The sequence below is a fragment of the Tenebrio molitor genome, chromosome 9 (assembly GCF_963966145.1).
Source record: "Tenebrio molitor chromosome 9, icTenMoli1.1, whole genome shotgun sequence".
Taxonomy (NCBI): Eukaryota; Metazoa; Arthropoda; class Insecta; order Coleoptera; family Tenebrionidae; genus Tenebrio; species Tenebrio molitor.
In genome coordinates, this window is record NC_091054.1 from 5,636,729 (window position 1) to 5,649,830 (window position 13,102).

The following is a 13,102-nucleotide window of genomic DNA, read 5'->3' on the forward strand; positions in this document are numbered from 1 at the left end:
CGTCTCCAAATGGGGCGGCAGTAATGTATTTTTTATTTTGGACTGGACTAAGAGAAGATGGTCTGGAGGGGTTGCAAAATTGCCGTAAAGCTCGGAGAGGCGGGAAAGATAATGAAGTGAAGGGCGAAATGAGGGAGGTGATTATCAACACAAAATACACAATAAGGAAACAATCTCGACGCCTTAATTAAATGAAAAATAATATTCAGATGCATTTAAAAAAAAAATAAAAATTTGGAAGAAAATTGGCTGAATTATTATTGTAACCCCCTCCCCCCTCGGGAACAATATAACGAAATATGCCCCGTCAATTAAAAATATGGATAAACTTGTAATTAAATATTTTTGATTTATCATTTTCAATTTAAAAAAATCAAGTGGCTTGCTACTTGCGTTTGTTTGAGTTAACTGTCAGCTGTCAGACTATATGTGTCAAACGTCATTTATTCAGCGAACAAGTAGTGGCGCCCAAGCATAAAGAATAAGTATTAACAAAAGCAGAAAACATTATTTATAGTAGTATGATTCAGATTTTGCCAAAAGAAAGATTACTTGGCACACTTTAAATCTTTGCTATTTTCTAAGTGTGAAGATTGGTAATACAATTTTCCTTGCAAAGCAATAAACTGTGAACTCGTCAGCTTCGTGCCTGCTATTTCTCCTCCCTAACAGTTTTCTCAGAAACTTTCCAAGTTCAACACTAGCAAAGCAACAAAACATGTGCTTCCATTATAGAGCTTTAACACTTCCTGACAGTAATTCCAGCAAATAAATTCTTCCAACCTATTCACATTCAAACACGGTTCTGACAACAAATGTCCCAAAACTTAAGCACACCACGAAAGAAAATACCGTGAAAGAAAAGCCCAACTTGGCGCTTAAAAACACAAAAAAACCGTCAAAACTTTTGAACAGTTGGGAAAAATTTCCACGAACGCAAACAAAGCAGAAGTTAAAAATAATTCGATGCAAGAACAACAGAAAAAATCTGATAAAATTAGGAAAACTCTTCAAACAACGTAAAACCAATATTGACACGAGCTGAACAAATGAAAAACTTATCAGGAAGTATTACACCTACACAAAAGCACAGCAGTCGAGAAGAATTGCGAGAAGCTCGACAACAACAGGACTTAAGCGCAATGATTTATTGTCAAATTTAAAACAGTGAAGTCCTTGTAGGCCAAAGCACAGTTTGATTAATGATCCAATTCCAATACAATTTCTTTCATATTGTGTCTTATCATTCGGATATTTGCATAAAATAGCGCTCTGCAAGCCTTCCCCGTGTCGGATTTGATTTTATTTAAATTGAGAATTATGAGACAGGACCTCGAAGGAAACTCAACTTTCGTGCAAAATCAGAAATTGATCGGGAGCACGCACGCTGCACAAGAACGAAAAAACCACGCTCCCAAAACAGACATTCTTGTATACATCATGCACTTTTTTGCGCATTTGTCTATAAATCAAATCATTACAGCACGCTCCGCACTTTATAAACCGCCGCCATGCAAATCGAAGGATTTATCTTTTATGAGGTGGCCGGCAATAAAAAACTGCTTCGCCTACGTTGTTGTTAAAAGCGGACGTATTTTAAACGGCGGCGACACTGTTTAATTCCGGTTTATTTTTATTAATGGCGAATTAGCGAGCTTTCTGGTGAATTTTTCAGCCACCGGCCTAGAAAACTTCGCTGTCGAGAGCTTCTCCCGGAGTCGAGCTTTAAGTGTTTCCGAACTCGGTATTCTTAATGTGGGTTGTTCGCCGCGAGTTTAAGCCTCGATTAACGAAACCAATCTCTGACGACGTTTCGCCCAAATGAGTTTTTATTTTCGTATGGTGGTTAAGTTCTAGTGGCTGCTGAACGGCACTCCGGGATTGGGAAATTGTGCAGAGGAGAGCGGTTTTCAAAGCTGGAAATTGAGAGAAAAACGTTTGGAATTCGTTCTTTTAAATCTGGTCAAAAATACGGAAATCTATCTAAGGAAAAGAGAGTTGGGAAGATTTTAAAAATAAGCAAGGCGAACCCACTACACTGCGATGTACTCGTCACATATTTACTGTTACTGAGTAGCTCCTGGACGTCACAGTGTGACGAAACCAAGTGGAAAACACAGTGAAAAATGTCCTTTTCTATCACACTTTTTTTGATAAAAATCGATCGGTTAGTTTTTGAGTCAACTGAATTCAAACGAAGATGCAGACAGACAGACACTCCATTTTTATTTATATGTATAGATGTCGAACCTTCAACATTCCAGTTTTCGTAGGAACAGTGATAAAAAAATATACAGGGTGAATTGAAGGTTCTTCAAAAAAAATTCCAGTGACTTGAGTTTAACCGTGTGGGTAAAAGAGCAATTTGCAAATTTTTCCAAAACCGTTTGGGGACCGCTAGAAACGGTCAGCGATCCTTAGTAGTGCATTTCAGTGTTTTGAATGAGGTCACAAAATTTTTAAATTGTTTTAAATACGCTTAAAGATGCATTCAGGATTTGTATAATCCAGGATTTGAATATACAGGGTGTTATTGAATGTTGTACAGATATTTTAACCACGAGCTACTGGCTTCATGTAGAACTCGGAAAAAATATCTAAAAAATTCTACGTCAAAAAATAAAATGACACTTATTTCTTGAGCTACAATTTTTTTTAATTGCTTTTAGTCTTCTACGTTGTCAAACAACCTCGTAGGTAAAATTTCGGCACATTTTAAAAATACACCCTGTATATCATATTTTATAAAACGTACATCAATGCGGTTTCCTTGTTTTAAAGCATATTTCCTATAGGTTACTTGGCATTGGCGTACATTTTATAAAACATGATATACAGGGTGTATTTTTAATTGTGCCGAAATTTTACCTACGAGGTTGTAGGACAACGTAGAAAAAGTAAAGGCAATTAAAAAAAATTGTAGCTAAAAAAATAAATGTCATTTTATTTTTTGACATAGAATTTTTTAGATTTTTTTTCCGAGTTCTACATGAAGCCAGTAGCTCCTGGTTAAAATATCTGTACAACTTTCAATAACACCCTGTATATACCATATTCTGTGAGACACCCTGTATTTCAGAAATTGCTCCGGACAACAACGTCATCTCATCGAAAATACTGCTTTCGAACGCGAATCATCTTTGTTTTTCTCCGGAAGCGGTCATTTTTAACAGCTGTAACGCGCATTGCTAGCGAGCTTTATAAAGCGGTTTTCCTTCCTTTGCAGAGATGGACCCGGTCAACATTTCCATGGACTACGACCTCACCACCATCGACCCGGAACGAGCGTACACCCCGTACGACCAGCGCCCGGAAACCTACATCGTCCCGGTCGTATTCTTCATCATCTTCGTGGTCGGAGTCCTGGGGAACGGGACGTTGGTCGTAATTTTCCTGCGACACAGGGCGATGAGGAACGTTCCCAACACGTGAGTCCATTTGCATGTCCCGCTCGCTCCTCCACTATTAAACCTTATCGCGGCCGTTTTAACCCGATTTAGACAATCCGGAATTCGCAGCGCCAGCTCCCTTAAAGGAAACCGTCCGGATCCGACGAGTCCTTTAAGGGATTGGAAGGATTCCGCGGCCGTTTCCTCTCGCAAACAAGATTGAGCCGACCCGGAAACTTGAAAAATTACCCGAAAATAATTACAGGTCCTCAAATTAAGTGGCTATTGCACTAATTAAAATCTTCTTTAAACTTTCCGTGGAAATTAAAAAGTTGGAACACGTTCGAGTTTCACCGCGACGTGCTCCCGGAGGTTTTTCCCTCATCCTTGGAAAATACTTGATTTAGTGCAATTACCTGGAGCAATTAAAAGTTTTTGATGAAATAATTACGCCAGAAAAGTTCACATCAATAAGGTCTTAATTAATAGCGAGTCGCCTGAACAACAAGCAACATCGCAGATCTAGTGGAGCTCTTCAGCTAAGCACGCACGTCGGATGAATGAATAATCTGAAAGAGCACTGAAAACTGTGCTTTCACTCGTCCTAGATAAAAACTTTACGTGCTGTCATATTTGAAATTCATCTTGACAAGCCGCCATGAAACTTTTATGGCGACCGTTCGTGCAGATTATTTACTCATATTTCACCAGAGCAATTTTTATGAATCTTTAACGGCATCGAGCAATTTTCAAAAAATTTTTACAAAAAAATTACACGGGTTTTGGGGTCGACAGCTCCGGGTGATGATTGTAATAATTACGAAACATGTTTTCCGGTGAAATCTGTTGGGTGGAAGCGTTTCGCAAAGCCTCCCTTTTGTATAAATTTCAGACGGACGAGGGAACGTAACTCACCCAACTAATCAAATAAAGCCCTGGATGGAAAGGTAAATGTTGACTGTTCAGTGTATACAAAATTCTGACAGATATTAATAAATCGTAAAAGTAAAACTGATTTAACCGAAACATAGCCAAAGGTAATTACATTTTGTAAAAATTTCCGTTCGAATTATTTTTTATCCCTTCAAACAGAAATGCTATTATGGAAAGAAGAGGTCTTTGAAAAGCATTTAACGGATTATTTGCAACATTACCTTTGAGGTTTTTCGTGGGACTTAAAGCAGCTGTTATTCGACACCTTTTCCAGTTGTGTTTAACGAGTTTACTCATGAAATAAATTATTTCTGAAATTTCGAAAACAATTTCGATTGTGAACGAACCATGAATTACAGATTACGGATCAGCTTTTTAAATTTAACCTCACTTTTTGCGTTGTTTGTGTTTTTATTCTGCAGACTAGCGTGACGTGCACGCACCGTTTACAATCGACTCTTCACCGCCAACTTTGAGAATAAATTTATACGGACACCTGATCACAGACTAAGATTCACATAACCTAACTTTAAATTTTCGTGCTATTGGATCGTACCTGCGGTATATCCGCTACATCTTAGTAACGGTGACTCATTCACATAGGAACCGTTTTCAAATCATGACTTTACGACAGTTCACGTTAACCCAAATTAAGCTATGTTTTCAAAACTCAGAACTGCTCTTGGTTCATAAATTATAAATTTCTTGGAACAATGGCAATAAAAAAATATTAGTTGCACTTTTCAAAGTAAGCCGTGGAATACAAAAGCAATATTTCACACTTTTAAGAAAATTAATTAAGAAACAACCAACTGTCGTTAATCATTTTAACAATGAGATAATAAATTATAAACCAAAATGTAACAACGAGACATGCTCCGTGGAAAGTAGTTCAAGAACTAAAAAAATGATTTATTTTTGTAAAACTTTTATCGGATGTCATTCTTGTCGATTTATGACGGTCGTGCACTTTTGCTTGATTTTTTTACAAAATTATGCTTCTTATTATACCTGCGTAGAGCAAGTGACAATATCGGATGAACGCATTTTAGTGTTGGCATTTCCAATGACATAAGCGACATTAATTCCGGATGGATTTTGTTAATTAAATTTTAATTGATAGATTTAACAACAATTTAATTAGAACGATGAAAATTTTCCCACAGCTGTCAAAACGAATCGTTTCCTAATCGCCAATTTTGCCTTTTAGTTCGCCCACTTCCCCTTGAAACGCATCCCCTTGTACAAGGGTCAAATAAGACGACTTCGAGATTTCAGATCCTTTATGTTTATCTCCAGCTGAAAACGTAGCGCTTTTCATCCGTTACGCAACTTCGTAGTAACTTTATTCGTCGTAAATGGAAATTTTATTGTTCAAAGGATCCGTCAATACCTCTAAGCCACATGAAACATTTCCGTTATGAATCTCCCAAATTAGATTTAGTTCCATCTGTGCCCATCTGGCAATCGGATCGAGCCTTCCACCTTAAAGTCTACTACAAATCGTTTATTTATTAAGTGACGTCCTGGAGCGCCAAACTAAGCCCCCCAACTTAGACGTCCCATGCGTCATTGTTTATCTTTATTGTTCCATTCTCCGGGCCGGGTCTTAGTAAAACATTTTCGCATTGTTGAGTCTCGTCTTATTGTTCAAGTTTGGACCGTTTCAATGTTGATTTTAATGTATGCATCAGATTTATGCAAATCCGAGACTGTCGCCAACGCGGAAGGGTAGATTTGACGAGGACGTCACGACTCCGAAGACTGATTTGTTGTTGTTGCTTTTCAGATACATCTTTTCGCTGGCGCTGGCCGACCTGTTGGTTATCACCACGTGTGTGCCCTTCACGTCGATCCTCTACACGTTGGAGTCCTGGCCGTGGGGAGTTGTGATGTGCAAAGTTTCCGAAACGTCGAAACTGATCAGCATTGGGGTGTCGGTCTTCACCCTCACGGCGCTCTCCGCGGAGAGGTACTGCGCCATTGTCAACCCTTTGAGGAGGCTGCAAGTAAGTTTGACAGCGACACAGTCCTGATGAGTGATTGACACCGGTGCCGAAGAGTTAAACGTTTTGATGAAAACGCTAATTGCTCTCTCAACACGTGCATGAGAAATAATTAATATCAAGGCTTCTTGTATTGACAAGAGTGAAATTAGTTTATAAAATAATTAAACTAACTGATTTTCAGGAAAGAGCAACGTAATAAAACTCTTGGTTGAATATATGTATGTTGCTAATCAGTGAAGAAGATATCAGTTTTTGGTTTTGTTTTATTTTGTCAATGTCCCGATTTACTAAACTGTTCCACTGATGACGTTCCATTTTCAATCGTGAATGAAAACATGGCAAGAGAGAAGATTTGATTGGTTCGCCCGGCGCCTCCACCATGCATGCACAGTCGCCCCCACATTAATCATCAAAATGCATCCACATGCATTCTCTGTGTGCGCCCTAAAAACCATTTCCTGTATGTGACGTCAGTTTCTCTTCAGCCCCGCTGACATAAAAAGCTTCGGCACCACCGCCACGACTAATTTAACAAATTTGAATAATTGCGGATTATACCATAGCGCTATTAATCACCTGTCGTGAACTCGAGGGAGGGATTAGCAGAAGTGGGATCATTAATAAGCCACAACACGTTGTCCATGTCGATGGTCTCACAATGGAATTATGGTTTCAGACAAAGCCGATGACTGTTATCAGTGCCGGCATAATATGGCTTCTGGCCACGCTCCTCGCTTTACCAGATGCTATCTGCTCGAGATTGGCGGAGGTCTACTTGGAGGCAACGTGAGTAAATTATCATCACTATTACTATTATTATTTCCAATAGCAGCGCCAGGATGTGACAGGTCCGGTTCATAAACTATGTATAACTAGTTTATCGCCGGAAATTGGATGTAATTTGGTGGAAACAAGTGCGGCGCTCCGGTTGATAAGGGTCCAGAGGAGGCCAAACATCCCGACACTTCTCGATTATTGTTTTTCCAAAATTCTGACTCGGCCTGATCGAGGTTCAACAAATTCAAACACTTTTTTGATTCGACACGAAAGACTCAGACGAGTTAATTGAACCTTCACTTAACTTCTCCACTGTATTTTATAACCTTACTTTGTGACAGATAACAACTGACACTGAAAACTAACCTCAAATGTACAAATCGACACAAATTCATTCTCACTTATAGAAGAACTTGAGGTTCTTCACGCTACCACTGAAGTAAAAAGAAAATCCAGTTTGCTTTCCTTCGAAGCCACCCCCCTGTTAGTTATTAATAATTAATAAAACTGTCTAGATATCGACTTGCAGTTTGAAACTTGTTGCGCTCGAAAATGAGCTTGATAATAAGATTTAGCTCGAGAACACCTGTTAACTTCCTGTAAGATTTTTTTCCTTTGATTAAAATCGGGCAAACTTCGTGTCTTACAACCCGACCGACGGCTTCCTTCATTGGTCTCGTCAGACACAAAAATAAACGAGCAACACTAACACGTCAGAAACTTTGTCGGGCGAAAAAATCCTGGACTTCAGAACAACATTTCTGTCGCTCTGCAATAATAGTTGCCGAGTTTTCAACGTCGTCGGTTTAATTTTAGCTAATTCCGAGGTTTGACCGACAATGCAGTGTCCAACTGTTGGGGACGAAATAATGGAACAGTAAACGTGCAGGTGTCACCGAATTGTGGTTTAACCCGTAGGTTTATTAGAACAGGACGACCGTCATTATATATAAATTTTAACTAATGCCGTGTTCCTCGACCCCCATTTGCAAAAAAACACAATTTTAATTAACGACCGGTGCATGTGTTAAATCCAGTACCGACAGAGTGGACCTAAAACCCTTAATTTAAATTTTTCAATTTTAAAACTCCACAAAACACACCCAGATTGTGTCTGCAGTGGATGAACTGTGCAAAATCCCATGCTTTTCAAGAGTCACTTGTATGTTTGGTTGCCTATCTATCCAGTTACATTTTGGTGATATTTCTAGTGACTTTTTACTTTGAAAAAAATTGATACGTCTGATTTGTTACATCGCTTCTGGTGTTTTTCGTATCACAAATATTCATATAATTTAACACCAAACATAGCATTTGTTGCAATTTGTTGTTTCATATTTTCGAAAATATCAGGTGCCGACAAACAAATAACAATTAAAGCAACATAAACGATCGAGCTTCGTAAAAATTGCGCGGCCCCCAAACAAGATAAAATGTAAAACTGTGAATACGAGCGTTGGAAATAACAATAAACAAGAACATAATGCAATCGCACCACTCTTTCATATCACCCCCACGCCAGACACCGAAATAATCTGTTTGGCAACATTCGGCCAACTTTCCGAACTTGTTGGGGAAAAAATTCGGCTGTTCCGGCTCGTTTAGGGATCATAAATTGGGGAAGTTTTGCGGGGAAGTTTTCGCCGCGTCCTGCCAGCCCCTAATATCTGCGACTGGTTTTGCAGGAATAAGACGATAGTGATCTGCTATCCGTTCCCGAACATCACCAACGAGAAGCTCTACGCCAAGTACAACATCGCTCTCAAGTCCTTGATCTACTACTTCATTCCGCTGTGCATAATCGCCGGTTTCTACGTCCTGATGGCCATAAGGCTGCACGCCAGCGCCAACGAGATGCCGGGGGAGGTGCGAGGGGCGCAGAGCGTCGCCCAGGCGAAGGCACGCAGGCACGTCGCCAGGATGGTTCTTATCTTCGTATTCTGTAAGTCCCTGGAGGTGACCGTGTCTGACATGTGTTGTTCGAAGAGTAAGTACAAACATGTTCGAAATCCATCAAGTTTGACGGATGCACCGGACGCTTACCAGAAAAAGTAGCGTACAAGCGTCAACCTTCATTAGCTCCTGACAAGAGAAACTCAAAGCTCCGAGTTTGATTTCACGATAAAGTTGAACCTCTGTTTCATAACCCTACTTTATGACAGGTGACAGCTGACAACTAACCTCAAATCCACGAGCTGCGACACACTTGCACATCTATCTAAAGGCTTAAGACTGTCTGCACAGGATACTCTAAGCACACTATTGTTGAAGAAATAATAGATTCGAATTTAATTTCATTTATTGAATGATTGTATCAATTTGAATTTTCTTGTTTTTAGTCCCGCACAAAAAAGTTAACCAAGTTAACGAGAATTGTTGTGAATGTTAAAAAGAAAGTATCGAATTCACCGTTTGATGTAGTTCTGGGCTCGCAAATATAAAAGTTTTCTCGTGAACAATGCGTATAAAAGTCTTGCATATTTCATCGAGTTGCTAAGGGTGATGCATCCTCTTGTATACGTCTCGCAATAAAACACTTCAATATTTAGACTAATAACGGTTTTGGTATTTTCATATAAATGCAGCGTATAAAGGGGTTTACTTCCTCTTGTTGCATCATTCCTCCACTTATTTAATTAAATGCGCCCCAAGCTGTTCCACCAACTGAGACATCTTATAACGTTATGTTATCTGAGCAAAGATCGCTCGGAAATTTGTTTGAGATTCTCGTGATTTCGTAAGGAAACAAGGGTCGCTACTGGAGGATGGAAGTTTATTACAGTTATTACCGACTGCTATATTGAAAATAACAGCTCGACGCGATCGTGGAATGAGAGTTTAACCGAATTTTCATTAAGCAAATAATGCAGTGTCGTAATAATGCAAATGGTAAATTCCGAGAGACATGCAGAATTTATTTTAATGCATAATGCGTTCTCGGTTGTAATGGCTTTGGAGTGGATGTTTTACTAAACAAAAAAAAAATGCGCTTCAGCTAGAAAAACGCAGAATGAAATTGAAATATATGAAACATACCTACCTGCCTGAGAAAATCCAGATACTTTTTGTCACCAGTTACATTAAACTTTTGTTTGCGGTGGTCCTAAGAGTACAAAAGAAATATACAGGGTATTTCATGAGTGATAATGAGCCTTAAGGAATTGAAAATGCAACCCACAATACATTGGAACGTATATCTGGACGTGGAGGCGATAAATATCCGGCTTTTCCTCCTGATGTATTGTGGGTTGCATTTTCCATTCCACCTGGCTCATTATCACTCGTGAAATACCCTGTATGTATTTAATTTCACTCATGTATTTTGACATTTGCAGTTGAGGGCAGGGTACTTATCGAAGATGATAAGCATGCATAAAGATTATAATAAATATGAGAAAAATTATCATATTAATTCCGGAAAACGTCAGTGATCAATCATTTTCAAGAATATTGGATTGGAAGTATGGTGTAGATTAATATATTTCAGAAATTTATCGCCGTTTTTCTCAATATCGTTACAAAATGATTAAAATTGATTCTTTTCTGCACTCTAAAACCCTTTGGGAGTAAAAGCACAGCCGACTAAGTTCACTTATTGATAGTAGGACTGTTACGTTGACATAATGTGTCAGAGTAACACAAGAGTAATGAATGAATGAACAAAGAACTTTAAATTAACAACGAAAAACAATGCATATGTTCAAAAGAGAAAAAAGAATATGTATTTACATATTTCATATCAATATTTATGTCACGTGACAGTTATAATATGCCGTTCACCCATGTTATGACAAGAAGAAAAATTCTGCATGCCCTACTTCGCTGTGTCTTTTTGCACAATTTTTTTCTATTACAATTAAATGATTAAATGCACTAAATCGTTCAAAAAATATCTTGTAGTATACCACGCCTTTTCATCCCTCATCTAATTATTGTCCTCGCTGCGCTCGCCCAACTTACACGTATAATATACCCTTTTTTACGCCATTTCCCGAATTTAAATAATTCACAACCCCTTAAGTCACCGCCGTAAGTTACACCCACAATTCTTCATGACTTTTCCAACATTTTTTATTTCTTATCACCTGAAAAAAATTATTCTAAATCCCCGGAAGATTTTGATTTACCTTCGTGACTGTAATAACTTCTACAAACGTTTCCAAGATTGCACTGTACGCATTAAACCACGAGACAAATTGCTGAATTCATTTGAATTTTTTACATCTTGTAACGCCAGTCGGTGACACTTTCAAATAATGCAGACGAGTTGACCTTGTGAGATTAAATTCCGCAACTCCATGCCCCAGAGATTCTTGTACGCACCTGAACGTTATCTTATCAATGAAAAGTTTGCAAAACAAATCGATTCTTCCAGTTTATCATAACCCGTGTGGAGTTGTTACCTAGTAGAATGAGCCGTCAGGAATAAAACACAAATAAAACTTGTTATCAGCTAAGTTGCAAGAAACTTGTACAAGATTCCGGATTGCCTCGAGGCGACGTCTGAAAATATAATAATGCAATTTGTTGGTGTGACTTCTACAAATATAAATGCATCACCTTGTATCGCCATAAAGCAAAGCGTGATTCCTTACAAAAACCAATATTGTGCTGGTGCAACTCCCGCGAGCTTCCCTCTTACAACGAAAACAGCGAGATTCACTTTCGTTTCTGGAAAAATCTTCTCCACACGAGAATTATTATTTCTGACTTGTCAACAACAATTTCCCCTAGAATTGTTCTTGACTTTTTATGCATTTTTTATTGTGCAATTAATTACGATGAGAGTGTCTTTTTGCCCCCAGACGTTGGACAAATATTGAACAGAAGAGACGCGAGCCTTAGACAGCAACTCCTAATAATTCCCGACACGTTTCGGCTTATCCAACATTTTTTATTATGCCGCTCCGGGCCCGACCGGACTTTCATTTAAAAAAAAACAAACACCACCCAGTTAGTTATTTTACTTTGTGACTGTACGGTTACTCCGCAAATAAATACCGACTTTACGCCGACATTTCTTACGATTCCATTGATCTCGCTCTTGATGGGGCTTCCACTGTTATTATATGTTTTTATGGTGTCTGCAACGTATTGACGTATCTCAAAGTGCCATTATCCTTGCAGCGTTAGGCGTTGCCAGAGTGGAAGCGTTAAATTTATTGGGACAATAACACAAACTTGCACAATGCCATCTAGAAAATACTGCGCGAATGCATAAAAATAAAAGTCAGAGATGACCCTTAAGGAAAAATTATCTCTAATGAATAAAGCCCGGATTGAGAGATACAAGAAGATACGACTCCACCGAAACAACACACAAAATCTGGAAGATTATCGATTTTGCCATACAAAACATTTCGAAGTATTAAATTTTTAATGGCGTAAGCACACCAATAAGAGGCTTTTCTGTGAGCCGATAAACAGAATTTCACACGTGGACGCGTCCTTTCACGGAAGTTACTGGAGCACGTTTATTAATTTTCTTTCGCGCCCATTCATGTTTCCTTTGACATTGAGCTTTACACCCGACAGTTTCGTTACCGCACCGCTCGATGGCGCTAATTCCAATTACGCAAATTAAGAAAATCCTTTGTTTGTCTCTCGAATTAAAAATCGACGTCTTCCACCTAAAAGATTTGGTGTAAACAGCAAATGCGGTGACGAAAGAGACAAAACTGACTGTTTTATAGCGTCACGCTATTTGTAATATGTTGAGTGTCTCATATCTTGTAAAGAAATGCTGTCTCATGTTTGGCACTCGAGTTAAAGGTATGTATTTGGGAAATGAGCTTTCAACTTTGAAATTTAAGTCTTTTTGCACAAGATTAAATGATAAAATGCTAGCTCGTACAAAAAGAAACATATACAGGGTGTCTCAAAATTCGCGAATTCCAAATTCAGAGCGTTGTAGGGGATCACTTCGGTAGTCCAAATATGGAAATTAGAAAAAATCGGGGCTCCCCCCCAAAGATACAGTCACGGACAAAAAAA

The 13,102-nt window shown here is 38.7% G+C and overlaps 1 protein-coding gene across 3 annotated transcripts in view; it reads left to right on the top strand.

The window, feature by feature from the left end:
• The window catches only part of LOC138138120 (neuropeptide CCHamide-2 receptor-like), a 68,430-nt gene that overhangs the window by 41,641 nt on the left and 13,687 nt on the right, over positions 1–13,102 (top strand). For all 3 annotated transcript variants that reach the window (XR_011161968.1, XR_011161969.1, XM_069057868.1), the window contains exons 2-5: positions 3,227–3,428; positions 6,112–6,331; positions 7,008–7,117; positions 8,794–9,050. Coding sequence is in view for 1 of the 3 variants with exons in the window: in XM_069057868.1 (XP_068913969.1) it covers positions 3,227–3,428; positions 6,112–6,331; positions 7,008–7,117; positions 8,794–9,050 (789 nt within the window). In the remaining 2 variants the exon portion in view is untranslated. The remainder of the gene's footprint in view (positions 1–3,226; positions 3,429–6,111; positions 6,332–7,007; positions 7,118–8,793; positions 9,051–13,102) is intronic.